We start from the raw sequence: 17306 nt of genomic DNA, 5'->3' as shown, positions 1-17306 counted from the left end.
AGGGGTTCGTAAACTTCATTGCACCACAAAAATTACTTCACAACCCCAGAAGGGGGGACTGAAGCCTGAGCCTGCCCAAGCTCCATTGCCCTGGGTGGTACAGCCATAGCCCGAGCCCCACCATTCTGGGCAGAGGGCCAAAGCTGAAGCTCAAGGGCTTCAGCCCCAGTCAGGGGGCCTGCAACCTGAGTCCTGCCGCCCAGGGTAGTGGGGCTTGGGCTTCAGCCCCGGGCCCCAGCAAGTCTAAGCCAGCCCTGGTGACCCACTTTGGGGTCCCAATCCACAGTCTGAGAACCGCTGGTTTATGGTGATGTGCTCCACACAAAGCTGCATCTTAAATCCATCCAGAAAAATCAAACGGATGCAGAAGTCATCTGTCCATTTGTTGACTCATCTCACCATGAGTATATTGCAGTTATTTTCCATGATCTGTGTTGACTGCTATCTTTTTTCCAGATGGAATTAAAGATGTTGGCTTTGGTTTATGCAGCCCTATATGGCTTTCTACCAACTGCAGCATCCGCATGCAGTCACAGTGGCAATTTTGATATGTTCCAAAACCATAGCAAAAATACCTATACTAATTCAGTCTAAGAGATCAACACTGCTATAGACTAAACCTTCACATCTGAGGAAGTTTCTCAGCATTTTAAGGCCTGGTCTACAGTGAAAAGTTAGGTCACCAGAGCTGCTTCAGTCAGGGGAGTGAAAAACACACCCAACCAACATAGCTGTGCCAACTTACTCCCCTAGTGCAGAGGCAGCTATGTTGACAGAAGAACGCTTCCGTCAATGTAGCTGCCATCATTCAGGGCAGTGGTGTTCCTACACCAACAGGAAAACCCCTTCCCTTGTTGTAGGCTGTGTCTACACTATAGTCTCTACAGTGTAGACATATCCTAAGTAACCTTTGAGACACATTACTTCATCCACTGGGGACTGGGCTATACTAGTCAGGTCAACAGAGGGCAGCTTATGTCAACCTAATTATGTCAGTGTATACACTACAGCCTTGTCCCACCGATGTGAGAGTGCCCTACTACATGGACATAACTCCACCTCCACGAGAGGCATGGGGCTTTTGTCAGTGTAGTTATGACGATGCATACTTCCTTACATAGTGTCAAGGTTCCTTCCCCACTCTGACCTCTGGGGTACAGATGTGGGGACCTGCATGAAAAACCCCTAAGCTTATTTTTACCAGCTTAGGTTAAAACTTCCCCAAGGTACAAACTATTTTACCTTTTGCCCTTGGACTTTATTGCTGCCACCACCAAGTATCTAACAAATATATAACAGGGAAAGAGCCCGCTTGGAAACGTCTTTCCCCACAAAATCCTCCCAAACCCTACACCCCCTTTCCTGGGGAAGGCTTGATAAAAATCCTCACCAATTTGCATAGGTGAACACAGACCCAAACCCTTGGATCTTAAGAACAATGAAAAAGCAATCAGGTTCTTAAAAGAAGAATTTTAATTAAAGAAAAGGTAAAAGAATCACCTCTGTAAAATCAGGATGGTAAATACCTTACAGGGTAATCAGATTCAAAACACAGAGAATCCCTCTAGGCAAAACGTTAAGTTACAAAAAGACACAAAAACAGGAATATATATTCCATTCAGCACAGCTTATTTTATCAGCCATTTAAACAAAACAGAATCTAACGCATATCTAGCTAGATTACTTACTAAGTTCTAAGACTCCATTCCTTTTCTGTCTCTGGCAAAAAACAACACACAGACAGAGAGAACCTTTGTTTCTCTCCCCCCTCCAGCTTTGAAAGTATCTTGTCTCCTCATTGGTCATTTTGGTCAGGTGCCAGCGAGGTTATCCTAGCTTCTTAACCCTTTATAGGTGCAAGGGTTTTTCCTCTGGCCAGGAGGGATTTTAAAGGGGTTTACCCTTCCCTTTATATTTATGACACATAGGCTGTTGGCTGTCTTGTCAATTTCAGGGCTCCAGACTGGAGCCCTCAGCAGAGAACAGGGGGGCAAGAAGCCCAGGCAGCTATCTCCTGCTCTTTGTGGGGAGCAGGGAGGTGAGAAGCCCAGAAAGCAGTTGGGCTCCTGGTGGGGAGCTGCACAGAGCTGAGAGCCCTGGCTCTCAGCCCCCCAACACTGCCCCTCTTCAGTCGGTGGAAAAGCTCCTGGGGATGACACACACTGACAGAAGGAGGGGAGCGTGGACATCAGCCATCACAGTAATTACTGCGGTGACTGCAAGCTGACCTAACATAGGTCGACTTCAGTCTGAAGCGTACACATGCCCTGGAAAATAGTCACTTAAACCTCTGAAAACAGCAGGGTTCCAGATTAAGAAGTTCAATTTAACAGGTACCTGGTCAGAAACAAAGACTATCAATGTCTCTATACAAATGCAAGAGGCTTAAAGTAAAAACAAATTAACTAGAATGCCTCTCAATGGAAGAGGATCTTAATATACTAGGCATTATTGAAAAAAGTAAAATGATAAATCAGTGGGGTACTATAATACCTGGCTGTAAACTATACAGGAAAGACTGACTAGGCAAAAGAAGTGGAGGAGTAGCACTGTACTTAGAAGATTCTGCAGGATTTAGCAAGGCAAAAATTGAATGGAAAGGATCACACAGTTGCACCTTTCTGGACATGAAGCCCAAAGCGTGTGCGTGTGAATATTTATTTATTTTAATAATATTAATATTAATTAGTAGGCCTATTCTACTGGCCTCCAGATCAAGAAAAGGATATTGAATGATCACTGGCCTGCTAAACCCAGGGTTGTGAGTTCAATCCTTGAGGGGGCCATTTAGGGATCTGGGGCAACTACGGGGGATTGGTCCTGCTTTGAGCAGGGGGCTGGACTAGATGACCTCCTCAGGTCCCTTCCAACCCTGATATTCTATGATTCTATGAAATCAGAGATTGCAAAAATCTAAGAAAAAAATAATGGCGGACTTCAGCTACCAACAGAAACTGGTCAAACGGCACTATAAAACAAAGTTTAAAGAAGCAATGTTTCAACACTTGAAGCCAGTGCTTCTTGGAATAGCTAGTTCTAGAGCACAAGAGCAGGCTATTCTTTACAGTCTTAAATAACAGTAGCTGAACCACTGAGTAACAGTGACTACAATATAATTAGATTCAACATCCTAGGAAGTAAGATACCAAGAACTGATAGAGGGACACCAAATTTTAGAAGGGTATACATTTCAATAAAATGAGGCTAGTCAAAGACTCTAAAGTTAAGAGTAAAAGTGAAATCTTTAAATGTAGCATGAATGCTATTTGAGGAAATCACAGCAGGCATTCTTGAACAAAAAGGGAATCAGGATGGCAAGAAGTAAACCCATTTGGCAAGACAAAAAGTTATTAAGCCAAATAGAGCCTTCAGGTTTGAATATCTAACCCTAGTGAAACTAATACACAAGAACATAAATTACAGTAAGCAATACGTAAGAGGGAAATTAGAAGGGTTAAAATAGAGTCAGAGCAAATAGCTAAGGCTCTTCATTACTGGTATTTACCAATTTTCCCTGAAATATTCCCACTGGTTTTTTGAAAAAGCCAGTATTCATGTCTTACTGATTTTGATGTGAATTTTGGGACCCAGAAATTTTTCCCAGGAGACCAAGATGGGGCTTTGCTGAAAAGCTGGCAGGGTCCAGCAGGGGTCTCTGTCTGCAAAGGGGTTTTAGTACTCATGGACCAGACTATTACTTCCTTCCTGAACCCAGAAGCCAGTACTACCTGACTGCTGCAGTAACAGGGCTGTTGGGAGCGGAAGGCTGCACCCCATGCGTACTGTCTCCCTGCTGAACAGAGCCTACACTTCTGAGGCCAGCCCTTCAGAATGGGAGTCGATGGAGCCGTGCTGCGTAGCCGCAGCGATCAGCCCCAGGGCACACAACCCCGTCTGCTTTCCTTCCGTTACCCTGTCAGACGGCCTGTACGCAGGAAGCAGATTGGGCAGCACTGAAAGCCCAGATGGGCCAGGATGGGACTGTGACAGGTTCCTCGGGGTACAACATGAACTGGGGTACTGCTGTGCCACCTTAATTCTCCAGCCTGGGCCATCTCTCACAATGCTTTGCTAGTGACAAACAGCAAAACCCTCCAGATGCTCTTATCACTTAGCACAACGGTGTGTGGACTCCCACATGCAGCTAAATTGCATGAATGCTCCCTGAACCACTCCCAGATCACACAGAGACAGGCATAAGTAAGTCTCTCAAGCCCCCAGCCTTGCACCCCCAGAATACATGGTCTTGCCCTGATCAGAAGCCGGACCAATATAAGTTTATTATCCAGTCTGCCCCTCCCTCAACGTGGAGAGGACACGCACTAACCTTTGTATACTGAGCTGAGATTTCCCAAGCACTTCAATCAAAACACACTGTTTTAGGTAAAATATAAAACAGATTTATTAAGTACAGAAAGACAGATTTTAAGTGATTATAAATGGTAGTTACCAAAGAAAATAAAACGTAAGCACACAGTCTAAAATTATTAGACTAGGCAGTATTTGGATCAAGCAGTTTCTCTCACCCCACTGGATGCTGCAGGTAGGTTACAGTTCTTAATACACAGGCTTCCCCTTTAAGCCTGGGACCAGTCTCCCGAGTTCAAGTCTTTGTCTTTGCACTGTTCTTGTTAATTTCAACATGGGCAGGGGAGGCGAAAGGCAAAACCATGATACCACTTTCCCCTATTTTATATCCTCAGTCCATGTGCCTGGAAAACACTAGCCCAGACATGTCCTGGCAGGCTCTGCTGAATCAGAGTGAAGCAAACCCCTACTGAGTGATGCTTGTGCAGCCCTCTTAGGGCATTGTAAATCCCATGTTTACAACTCCCCTACTGATTAATGATCGCTTAACACCCTCCTGGGAGTGGATCACCTCCTTTATTGTCACTGGAGAACTGGCAGTGAGTGACACTGAAATATGTTGCAAGTTTGAGAAACAACCATACAGCTAAGGCTCATAACTTCATACACACTAACGATATACATATTTTGACAGAACAGTGGATTTCAGCAGATCATGACATTCCGATTCCTTATGTGGCATACTTTGTACAAAACATATCGTAATTACATGACAGTGGTGCATATGCGGGTTCCAAGTTGCTGCACTGAGGTACAGAGTGCCACAAGGACTCTGTGTGAGTTAAAGACTTCTACTCCCCTCCTGATCCAGGCTCTTCCATTCCTCTGCAAGCAGGGGAAGTAAGAAAGACAGGGAGTTGGGTCCTGGTAGCTGAGACTGCCCAACTGCTTCAGGCAGTGAAAGGCTTCCTCAAACACTACATGGTGAGTAATCCCCACCCTGCATGGATACCAGGCACTCTTCCCCCTCCACCCCATTTCTCCCCCCACCCGCCTTCTGGTCCTGGTTTTTACCAATTTTTCTCCTATTTTTAATAAAACCCAATAAATTCCCAGGACACTTTAAAAAATAAAAATCGAAAATGAAAGGCCTTACAAATAGCTAATGACATTAAAAAAACCACAAGAAATTATGTAACTATTTCAGAAGCAGGAAGCCTGCCAAAGAGTTGGTGGGTCTGCTGGATCACCAAAGTTAAAGGGAGATCTATAGGCACTGCTGAGAAGATACAAATAAATCTATCAGTCTATATCACAAAAGTTGTCAGGGACCTGTCCTTTTCTTGTAATAAAGATCAGGTGCTATCAGAAATTGAAGTGTCAAAAAGAAAAGGTGTGAAATAATCATATAATGAAAAGCAATATGTCACCAGGCCTAGACGGTATACATCCAAGAGTTCTGAAGGAGATTATGAAGTGTGAATTATTATGAATTATGAAGTGGCTAAGCTGATAACAAAAACATGCAATTTTTCCACCAGAAACAACTTTTGCGCCAGAGGGTTGGAGGGCAGCATGTATTATACCCATTTTTTTTTTAAAAGGGTTCTAGGAATTATCCAGAGAATTACACACCAAAAAGCCATATGTCTACTTGGAAAACTGGTTGGAACTCATAATAAAATACCTGGAAGATCATGACATGATAAGGTCTAATCACCAGAGCTTCTACAAAGGGAAAGTGTGTCTCTAATCCAAGGGATCTCAAACTTCATTGCACCATGACTCCCTTCTGACAACAAAAATTACTACATGACCCCAGTAGAGGGGGACTGAAGCCTGAGCCTGCCCAAGCCCCAATGCCCTGGGTGTGTGGGGCCAAAGCCCAAGCCCAAGGGCTTCAGCCCCAGATGGGGGCCTGTAACCTGAGCCCCACCACCCAGGTCTAAAGCTCTCAGGCTTCGACCCCAGGCCGTGGTGCTCGGGCTTCGGCTCTGACCCTGGGTTCCAACAAGTTTAAAGCCAGCCCTGGTGATCACATTAAAATACAGTCGCGACCCACACTTTGAGAACCGCTAATCTATTAGAACTGTTTGAACACATCAATAAAATAGAAAATAAAGGCGACTGGTTGACAATTTTTACAACCTTTTTTCAGGCTAAGAGACAGGGTAAGTGGTCAATTTTCACCATGGCAAAAGATTAACAGCTGGTACCTCAAGGTTCAGCGCATGGTCTGGTGTTGTTTACTCTAATTAACAACAGTTTTTGGAAGAGAGGTGTGTAGTGAGATAGCACAATTTGCAGATGACAATTATTTAGGTTAGCAAAATCCAGAGAGAACTATGAGGAACCAGAGGGATCTAAGTAAGCTAGGTGAATGGGCAACAAGATAGCAAAGTTCAATGTTTATAAACGCAAAATGCTGCACGTTATAAGGAAACTTTTAACCTACTCATACACCCTACAGAGTTCTAACGTAACTGTTTCAGCTCTGGAAAAGAACTTGGGCATCACTCAATGTGGTCAGCTCAGTGACTAACTCTCCTCTGTGTAGCAGCAGCCAAAAAAAAGCAAACAAGATGTTAGGATGCATAAGGGATGATGAATTAGAGAAATATTATAATGCCATTATAAGTCAATGGTCAGACCTCATCTAGAATACTGTACACAGCATTTGTCACCCTATCTCAAAAATCAGAATTAGAGGCTCAAAGAGATTTTAATATGAAGAGAAATTAAGAAGACTGGGATTGTTTACCGCAAGAGACAAATAGGAGAGAAAATGGCAACGGTATAAAAAAAATGAATGGCCTAAGAGACAGACAGAAAGAACATAAGCTCCCAGTCTTATAAGGCAAGAACCCTGGGGATATTCAATTAAACTGAAAAGTGACAAATTCGAAAGTGAGAAAGGAAATATTTTTTCACACAATGCATAATTAGACTGTGACACACTACCACAGGAAGTCATTGGGTATGTCTTATACTACAGCTCGGAGCAAGCCTCCCAGCCAGAGCAGACAGGCTTGTGCTACCAGATGACTGCTTAACACTTGAAACAGCTGCGTGGACATTATGGCACCGGCAGAGGCTCAGGCTAACCACCTGAGCTCAGACCCAGGGGTAGGATGGGTTTAAGCTCAAGTGGCTAGCCAGAGCCTCTGCAGTGCTGCAATGTCCACACAGCTATTTTTAACGTGCTAGCACAAGTCTGCCTACCCAAGCTGCATGATTCAAAGAGGAACTGGACTTTTATACTAATAAGAATACCCAGAGTTATAGCAGTTAATGGTAAGAAAAATTTGGGAGGGATATAAATCTTCATGTTTCAGGGTTTAAGCCAATCTCTACTAGGGATTTGAATGAGACATCCATGGTGGAGTGGATTATCCCATTCCTCCCTACTGTGAATCTGGTTTCCCTATTGTGAGGTTTCTTGAACCTTCCTCGGAAGAATCTGCCACTGGAAACTATCAGGGACAGGACACTGAACTAGGTGGACTGCTGGTCTGATTCAATCTGGTCATTCTACATTCCTTAGGGGGCTGTATACCATACACAGTACCACCAAACAAGGAAGTGGGATCATTTCCCACTAAACTGTGGATGAAATTGGGAGGGAGGGCCCTCCCCACGGGCTGTCTCTACAAGGCACCTATTGGTACACATACATAGGCACTTAATTACATGATCTTTTAGTGTTATCTTCAAAAAAAATTAGAGGAAGTTAATTTTCTCTCCTTGAATATTCAGGTCCACTATTCCCCACTTTCACCACAATTTGTTACGAACAAGATGCTGTCAATTATCAGTTTCATCTTTGCTCCAACTAACTACCAAATAGGATGCTTTCTGAGATTTAACAAAAGAACTAAGAGCAAATTTTCTGCAAAGATTTTCTACAGTGCAGAGTGGCCAAAACCACAACTTTCCCTTATTGAAATCAAGGGACATTGTCCTACTGAGTTACAGGCAGAGAAGTGAAACTGTTTTTTCAGAGAAGGAAAATCATTAGTTAATTCCTCTTTTGAGATGTTTACAATAGTGAAACCCAGAAACAGTAGATGCATGAAAACAAACTTACATGTGCCCGCAGAAGTATTTTTCACCCTGCCTAATAAATGTCAGTTAAAAAGGGCTTGAGAAAAGTTTATCTGTACGGAATTCTGTTCTATTCTTTTCTTATACGACACCCATCACTGTAGAACCTGAGCACCTTTCAGTAGCAGCCTAATTACACATCTGCTGTGTGTTGTTTATTCTCATCTCCTCAGGAGGAGGAAGCATGTGCATTAGAATGTCTTGTTTTGATAGGGTTTGTTTTGTTTTAAATACAGGTTGCTATGCATTTATATTAAAGCACAGTCAAAGAAATGCATTTTGCATTTGGAAGTGGTGAGGTTTGGGATAGTCCTTAGTTCCTGCAGGACTTCAGGCTAGCTCCCAAGAAAGTTCTGTGTCCCTAACATATGCGTTTTACTCTTATTGTAAAACACTGTGCCACAGAAGTATGCTTGTCAACCACAGTCTTAATCCAAGAGCTTTAGGTGGTCTTTTAGAAACCCTGGGGCCAGCCATGGAACACCACAAAGATAAGGACTGAGACCTTGAACTTGATTTGAAATTCTGTGGGAAAACAACGTAGAGAGTGAAGGACAGGTTATGTGCTTGCAGTAGGAGATGCGCTACAGTGTTCTGTACTACCTGGAGTTTTCTAAGTACTAAATCATGCTCAGAAACATTGTGTTGCTATAGTCCAACAGAGAGATCAGAAAGGTGTAAATAACTGAGGCGTTGTCATCATCCACCGGGATAGGACGAGTCTCCTAGCCAACTGGAGAAAACAGGAAGTATTACTCACAGATGCTGCTACGTGACAGCTTAGAGTTAGTGAGGAATATAAGCGTTCTCCTAGACTTCAAAAGAAAGAGCAACTGTGGCTATGTACCTTCCACCAAAGGGGACTGCACAATGACTACAAACTCTTCAAAATGCCTTCCTCATCACGAGCATAATTTCTGTCTTGCAAAGATTCAGCTTCAGCCAGCTGTTCTTTCTCCATGAGTTGATCTTGTCCAAGCACCAGGACATCTTGGTGACAGAAGAGTGGTGGTATGTAGTAGAGCTGCATATTACTGGCACTTGAATCCATGTCATTTGACCACTTCACTTGTGGTTGCACGTAGATATTAAAAAGAACCAGAGAGATTTGATCCTTGTGGAATTCCACAAATGAGGTGGAGTACTGGGATTTGATGGAAAAAGGTTCCAATTCAAAAATTATCCTGGCAGAGGTGACTGCAACCAGGAAAGCAATTTTGATGGAGTAGACTAAGTGGCTTGAATGGCAAATTTATTAAGGTATATAAAACTATATAATATTATAAGGTATATAATATTATGATGAAACCACAAGTTACAATTAAGTGTCTATAGGGTACCTCTGAGATGCTGCCTGCAGGAATCTCTGAACTACAGATCTACTCTGAAAATGACTAAAAATGATAATATCTTACTCATTAGATCCGCTCTGTGTTTCGGCAAGGTCATATCTGCTGTCTTTGGTAACAAAAATAAGTCATTACTTTTTACCCCTGTTAGCACTGCAGACACAACACAGCTCTCGGAAAGGGAGAAAGTCTCATGTTGCTTTTGCATCCTCCACAGAAATATTTACAAAGTTCCATTTACAGACCTAATGAGTTATACCTATGTAAACCATCAAGGCAATATAGCTTCAATGGAGAAAGGCACCCTCCTCATAATTTGATGTGCAATACTTGTGTTATCTTAATTTGCATATTCTGGAATGAGTTTGCATAGCTGCTGGTTAGAAAAGACATATTCTTCCCTATAAACCAAGCACATTTGATATGGAAACTATTGCAGAACCAACAAAAAACCTCACACATCCTTTTTTTTTTTTTTTTAACGGACATTCCACCATCATCTCCAAATCCTCTCTCAAAACCCACTTCACTGGGGCTTATAAAATGTAGCCTTATGTATTAACTTTAAGAAAAACGGTGCATTCCTCAAATAATGTGCACTAGCACATTTTTGGACACCATATAAATAACAGAACTGACCCAAACAGCAGCAGGATCTTATTGTCTTGACCCACGTCCTCATCTCCTTTCACCCTCTCCTTAGCTCTGTCCATACTACCTATCTTTATTAGCTCACGAAAGCTTATGCTCAAATAAATGGGTTAGTCTCTAAGGTGCCACAAGTCCTCCTTTTCTTTTTGCGAATACAGACTAACACGGCTGTTACTCTGAAACTTATTTTAGATTGTAAAATATCCAGTGCAAGGACTCCCTTTTTGGGAACAAACACAGCTACATATCTATTTTTGTAACACATTAAATACATCTATGGCTATAAAGAAAACAGTGACCACACAGTGGTATATCCAGGTTGAAAGTCCAACTAAAAAAAGATCAAGGAAATCTAAGGATTCCAGGAGATACCACATTGCCCTGACTGTACTTTCTCAACAACTTTATAACCTGTTAAAAAAAAAAGAGAGAGAGAGAGAGAGTCAGGTCAACAATTAGCAAGTGTCCACATTAAGGAGACTGTCCCCATAGGAAGGCAACAAATATAATGGCAGCCGATCCCAAGTTAACCCCCATGTAGTCACAAACTGCATGGATACTGAAGTCATGGCAGAACTATAAACCTGGCCAACTCCAGTTCTAAGAGATTAAAGAATCAGGGTACCTGCACATCACAATGAATCTAATTTAATCTTATCCTGGAACCTGCATGTACATGGTGAACACAAATGAATCCATTTTTCAGAATGGAACTTCTATGTCTGAAGGTAGATCAAATTAGGAATGGTACTGACTTTATTAGCCACCAACAGAACATTGAACTGAAGGTTATGGTGACTCTCAGCCAATGCCCTACTGCTCCCAACAAACCCTTGCCAAATCTAAAATAACTTAAATGTAACATACATAAATAATGGTATTATAATTGGAAATATTTCATTCTACAGTTTGAGATTTTTAAGGTTAACCAATTTTAACCTGGATCCAGGTTTGCTGATTTGCATACATCTTAATACCTCATTCTTAACGCTGAAAACACTTTATCAAAAAACAAACCAAAAAAATCACTCCAGTTCCTGGAACAGTTTCAGAATTATGAACTACACTGGACGAAAGCTCAGCCAGGTTCAAAGTGGCACACTGAGGGAGGACCTGAACACTGAGTAAATGTACTCTGAAAAAAGTCAAACCTAATCAGACTAGAGATTAGCATACTAATAAGGAGCAGGAACAAGGAAAAAACAAGCTCATTTTCTACAGCGCTACCATTAAGAGCAGGGGATTTGGCGAAAAGGGCCCAAAATCTTTGTTAATATTTCAATGAGATCAGGTATAACTGAGATTCTGCACACCAACCTAAACTGATTTTATGAATATGCAATCAAAAAATGTTAAGATGGAATCAGTGTTGCTCACACACAACAGAGCATTAAACATTAGAAAACCAGAAATGCTTAGTGAAGGTCCCCCCACGTATACCTTAAAAGAACATTAGTGTTGCAAGAAAACAAAAAAAAAAATGTTAAGGTAAAACTTCCAACACAACACAAAGAAAGTTTAGTTCTGCCCCACACACATGCAAGCATATGGAGACAAAGTAAAATGAATGTACGTGTAATGCCACTTGGGGAACTGGCAGCCAACACTGCCTTTGTCAGTAGTTGTGCTGCACACATAAAATGGTAATGTGATTATGTGTGTTTTTTTATGTTAACTTAGTGAGTTCCTCGTGGCATCTTTAAGGGAGCAGAGTTAAATTTATCTGGTTAACATTGCCTTAACTAGGGAGGGTATTATAACACTGACAATCTTTTAAGCGGTATGCTTAACCAAGTATTTCTTGGTTTTCCAACATCTGTGTTTACATTCTGAAGTCTCATGTTCTGGAAGGGTACAGGAAGTAGGAGACGCTGTTATACAGCAGCAAAATTACCTTCACCTTAACAAATTAATCAGTGGAACAGGTGATATTAGAACTCATGGTCTCCTGGCTCCCAGCCAGGTGAACATTCTGTAAGGTAAAGGTCATTTTGAAGGAAGCAAGCAACATATTCATATACCTTGTTTGCCACTAAATTCAGAGGTGGAAATGGTGCTGAAGTTATGTCAGAATGCAGTTAAGGGGTCTGCACACCATGCTGGCAATGTATAAGTGCACCAATACCACTCTGTCATCTTATTCTGAACTCCAAAAAGGTTTGCTAACTTTTCATATTTTAAGCAATGTACTTTTTTTCCTTTCACAAGTTTTCTCCTAGGCATGAGCAATTCAAAAACAGCTTAGTTCGAGGTACTCAGGTTCTTCCACACAAACTCAATCCTGACCTGATCTAGCCATTTTCAGATCAATTTGACTTTTCTTTAAAACTTTACATAATGCAATATGTGGCTTTAAATGGAAATGTGGGTGAAAGCTTAACAGATTCTCTTAAAAATTAGTGTACATGTGTTCAGAGGTTATTAATACAGTGCTACATACGCTACTGTGCTCATATCCTATTTGGTTGTGTTATCCTTTTTCTTCTGAGACTTGTTTTCTGGTGCATTTGTTTGAACAAAAATGTGATCCTGATATATGAATGCAGCTGAGGCCTGATGGAAATGAGCAATTAACACTTGAAAGGAGGTCTCATTTCTTGGAAGATAGAATTAGGGAGGTAAACAGAACATTGGGTTTAAAAAGAATGTCTGAGCCAACAAAGATAAGAGGGAGAACACCTAGGGAACCATTTACTAAAAATGGACAAGGTAAGTTAGAAATGTAGAGATTATATAAAGATCAGGTTCTACATAAACAGCACACAGAGCATGCGGTACAGAGATTGGTTCCTGCAAAGTGACCAAAACAATCCAAAAATGTGTAATCTAAGGTATAGTAAATGCAATGAAATGTTTAAAGGTATATGAAGGGAGAGCGCTTCTGTGTAACTTTCGATGTGTGGTATGCTCTAGATCAGGGGCAGTCAATTACTTTGTCAAGGTTCAAATTTCTTGGTCAAGGTATAGTTAAGGTCCAGACTCCAGAGAAAATAAAAAATAATGATAATAATAAAATAACAATAAGTAAATGAAAAGATTTCAGGGTCCATACAAAAGTGTCCAGATTTGGCCCACCGTCCACCTATTGACTACCCCTACTCTAGACCCACCCCTAAGCTTGAGTCTGATCAACTCAGCTTAGCTTTGTTGTATACCAAATAAAGGAACCTGAGTGACAAAACCTGGAGTCGAACTGGTTTCTTGGATCCCAGAGAACTGGGCGGGGTGTTGGCGCAGACCTGGACAAGCTGTTCTGGATAAACGGAGGGGCTCCAAACGCTGACATGTATATTCCCACCCGAAATTGTTTTCTCACTCACCCACATTTGAGGTAGCGGGCTTGTTACAGCCATGTTGGAAAGTTATCCCGGGCACCTCCGCGACCAGGCTCTTACCCAGAGAGGCGAGAGTGACGAGGCGACTCTGCCGGCTGTCAGCTCGCCAGGCGGAGGAAAGCCCAGCCAGCCTGGGCTCTGCTACCTGGACACAAACTGGGACCCCCCCCCTTGTGTCGCTGTGCCGGGGGCTGCCCCCCGCCTAGGAGCGAGGACGAGAGGCGCTCCGGGGGGGGGCAGACGGGGAGGCCCCCGTGACAGGAGCCAGGCCCCCTGCAGCCGGCAGAGCCTCTCCAGGCAGGGACCCCCACCCCTGCGGCCGCCCAGAGGAGGGCCCAGCCAGCCAGGACGGGCAGGGAGGGGGGCCCCGGCGGTGCTGCGGGGGGGCCCGGCGGCTGACAGGCGCTGCCCGGTGCGGGGCCTGCCCGGGTCGCTACCTTGTAGACGTCGCCGTAGGTGCCGCTACCGATGCGCTGGATGAGCTCGAAGTCCTCCTGGGGGTTGCGCCGGGAGAGGTCGCGCACCCGCCCCACGCTCATGGCGCCGCCGAGGCGGAGGGCCCCGCTCGGTCACCGGAGGGGCCGGTTGGGGGAGGGGAGGACACCGACGACCGATCACCGCCGCCCCCCGACCTGCTCAGCCAACATGGCGCACTACGCGACACAGGGCGCATGCGCGCCTCTTCCCCGCCCCGCCCTCCCCCGGCCAGAGGCACGGGGCGGGGACGCTGCCGCCCAGCGCGCGCATGGGGCGGGGCGAGGAGAGCGGCGCGCGCCCTAAGCTCAGCGGCTCAGCCACGCCCCTGCTGCCCACGTGGCTCCCAGCTGGCGAGGCCTCAGCGGAGCGGGGCCGAGGCCGGGGGCTCTCCAGTGCTACCCACGTCTCATAACTGAGAAACCAACACGTTACAAGCCCGGGGCAGTCCGCTCTCCATTCCCTAGGCTGCCCTGACCCCCTGCACCCACCAGTGCCCTGTCCCACCCCCCAACCCTGAGCTGCACCGACCCCCAACTCAACAAGGCCCCGTCCCGTTCCCACTGGCTCCCCTCCACTCCTAACAAGACCCCGCTCCAGTCATTGCCTCAGGTTGCACTAACCCCCTTCCCTATACCCAACAAGGCCCTGTCAGGCTCATTGCCCCCTGCCGGGCTGAACCTACACCCAACAAGACCCCACTCATCCCAGGCTGCCCTGGTCGTAAACCCAACAACCCATGTCCCCTTGCCAACCCAATCTGTGCTGGCCCCTGTGGCCAGCAACATCCCATCCCTGTTCACTGGTCTTGCCTGCAGCTGTTTCATTCTGCCTCCACTCCCTCTCCTGGGCAGTTGACCCCTAAACCCAGCAAGACTCTCTCCCCCTAAAACAGCCTGGGTTGCTCTGCCCCAGGCCTGGTCTACACTACTGAGATTAGGACGATGTAAACTGCCTTGTATCAACCTAACTTTGGAAGTGTCTACACTTAAATGTTGCTCCCAGTGTAACTACCCTGCTACATCAGCAGCATAGAGTCAAGGTCAATGTAGTTAGGCCACCGCATTGCCCGTTTTACACTGTGTTACTTACATTGACTGTTACTGGCTTTCAGGAGCCATCCCACAATGCCCCACATTGACAGTACAAACAATACAAGCACTCCTGTTGAGGATGCACACCACTGACACAAGGAGCAAAGTGTAGATATGCATGAACAATGACATACAGCCAACGTAAGTTAGGCTGGCTTAATTTTGCAAAGTAGACATGGCCCCAGTATACAGCACTCAGTATTACATCAGCAAGCACAGTGGTTCTCAAACTTTTGTACTGGTGACCCCTTTCACATAGCAAGCCTCTGAGTGCGACCCCCCCTTATAAATTAAAAACACTTTTTAATAACACCATTATAAATGCTGGAGGCAAAGTGGGGTTTGGAGTGGAGGCTGACAGCTCATGACCCCCCATATAATAACCTCATGGTCCCCGAGGGGTCATGACCCCCAGTTTGAGAACCCCTAAGCAAGCATAACTGATCACAGCCACACTGTGAAAACTGGTCGCACGGAACAGGCCAGCAAGCCTGCCTGTACTTCTTTTCCCAGTTCTACTCATGCTACAGCCCTTTGTGGGCACAGCGTTAAACACAGCAGCTCTCCAGTCACCCGTAGAGTCTCCCAAGACAAACAGGAGATGGGACCTGAATTCAAAGGGAGAAAAGAAGCAGGGGGAAAAAAACCCTATGATCCCTGTGACTCCCCCTTCCCAACTCCAGCTGTGAGCATCCCTCACACATAGATGAGAAAGACCCTGTGACATGGGGTGTGTCAAGCTGGGAGGAGTGGTAGATACGCTGGAGAGTAGGGATAGGATACAGAGGGACCTAGACAAATTAGAGGATTGGGCCAAAAGAAATCTGATGAGGTTCAACAAGGACAAGTGCAGAATCCTGCACTTAGGACGGAAGAATCCCATCCACCGCTACAGACTAGGGACCGAATGGCTCGGCAGCAGTCCTGCAGAAAAGGACCTAGGGGTTACAGTGGATGAGAAGCCGGATATGAGTCAACAGTGTGCCCTTGTTGCCAAGAAGGCCAGTGGTATTTTGGGATGTATAAGTAGGGGCATTGCCAGCAGATCGAGGGACGTGATCGTTCCCCTCTATTCGACATTAGTGAGGCCTCATCTGGAGTACTGTGTCCAGTTTTGGGCTCCACACTACAAGAAGGATGTGGAAAAATTGGAAAGCGTCCAGCGGAGGGCAACAAAAATGATTAGGGGGCTGGAGCACATGATTTATGAGGAGAGGGTGAGGGAACTGGGATTGTTTAGTCTGCAGAAGAGAAGAATGAGGGGGGATTTGATAGCTGCTTTCAACTACCTGAAAGGGGGTTCCAAAGAGGATAGATCTAGACTGTTCTCAATGGTAGCAGATGACAGAATGAGGAGTAATGGTCTCAAGTTGCAGTGGGGGAGGTTTAGGTTGGATATTAGGAAAAACTTTTTCACTAGGAGAGTGGTGAAGCACTGGAATGTGTTACCTAGGGAGGTGGTGGAATCTCCTTCCTTAGAAGTTTTTAAGGTCAGGCTTGACAAAGCCCTGGCTGGGATGATTTAGTTGGGGATTGGTCCTGCTTTGAGCAGGGGGTTGGACTAGACGACCTCCTGAGGTCCCTTCCAACCCTGATATTCTATGATTCTATAAAGCTGTCTGGAGTGGCTCATGAGCATGAGTACCAACCTCAGGGCAGACTATTAAGAAGTAGGGCACAAACCCTAAATTGGCTGTAAGTTCTATACTTCAATTCACCAACAAAGTGTGAAGTCCTCAGGCATTACAACAACCTCAACACAGAGTCACAGACAGTCCCCTTGAGAACTCCAATCTGTCTTGTTACCCAGGTAAGCTTGCCATTACAATACATGGTCCCTTTCACCAAAAATCACAATAATACTCAGGTTACTTCCAGTCCCAAAGGACTAATCACTTACTCTGGGTCAATGCACTTTAGATCCTACACCAAAGATGCTTGTAGCCACTCCTATAATAAATTAAGTAAAGATTTATGAATTAGAAAAAAGA

The 17306-nt window shown here is 44.6% G+C and overlaps 1 protein-coding gene across 4 annotated transcripts in view; it reads right to left on the bottom strand.

Annotated features, from left to right (window-relative positions):
* Positions 1–14433, bottom strand: part of MAP4K3 (mitogen-activated protein kinase kinase kinase kinase 3) — a 134894-nt gene extending 120461 nt beyond the window's left edge. For 3 of the 4 annotated variants that reach the window (XM_048842404.2, XM_048842405.2, XM_048842407.2), the window contains exon 1: positions 14185–14432. In XM_048842404.2, coding sequence (XP_048698361.2) covers positions 14185–14286 — 102 coding nt within the window. In that variant the 5' untranslated portion in view covers positions 14287–14432. Of the gene's footprint in view, positions 1–14184 lie in introns of all 4 variants that reach the window. The other variant, XM_048842403.2, reaches the window with a different exon arrangement.
* Positions 14434–17306: the final 2873 nt, after the last annotated feature.

This window comes from Caretta caretta, chromosome 3 (assembly GCF_965140235.1).
Source record: "Caretta caretta isolate rCarCar2 chromosome 3, rCarCar1.hap1, whole genome shotgun sequence".
Classification (NCBI taxonomy): Eukaryota; Metazoa; Chordata; order Testudines; family Cheloniidae; genus Caretta; species Caretta caretta.
Note: the sequence above shows the minus strand (reverse complement) of the source record. Positions and strands in the feature narration are given on the sequence as shown.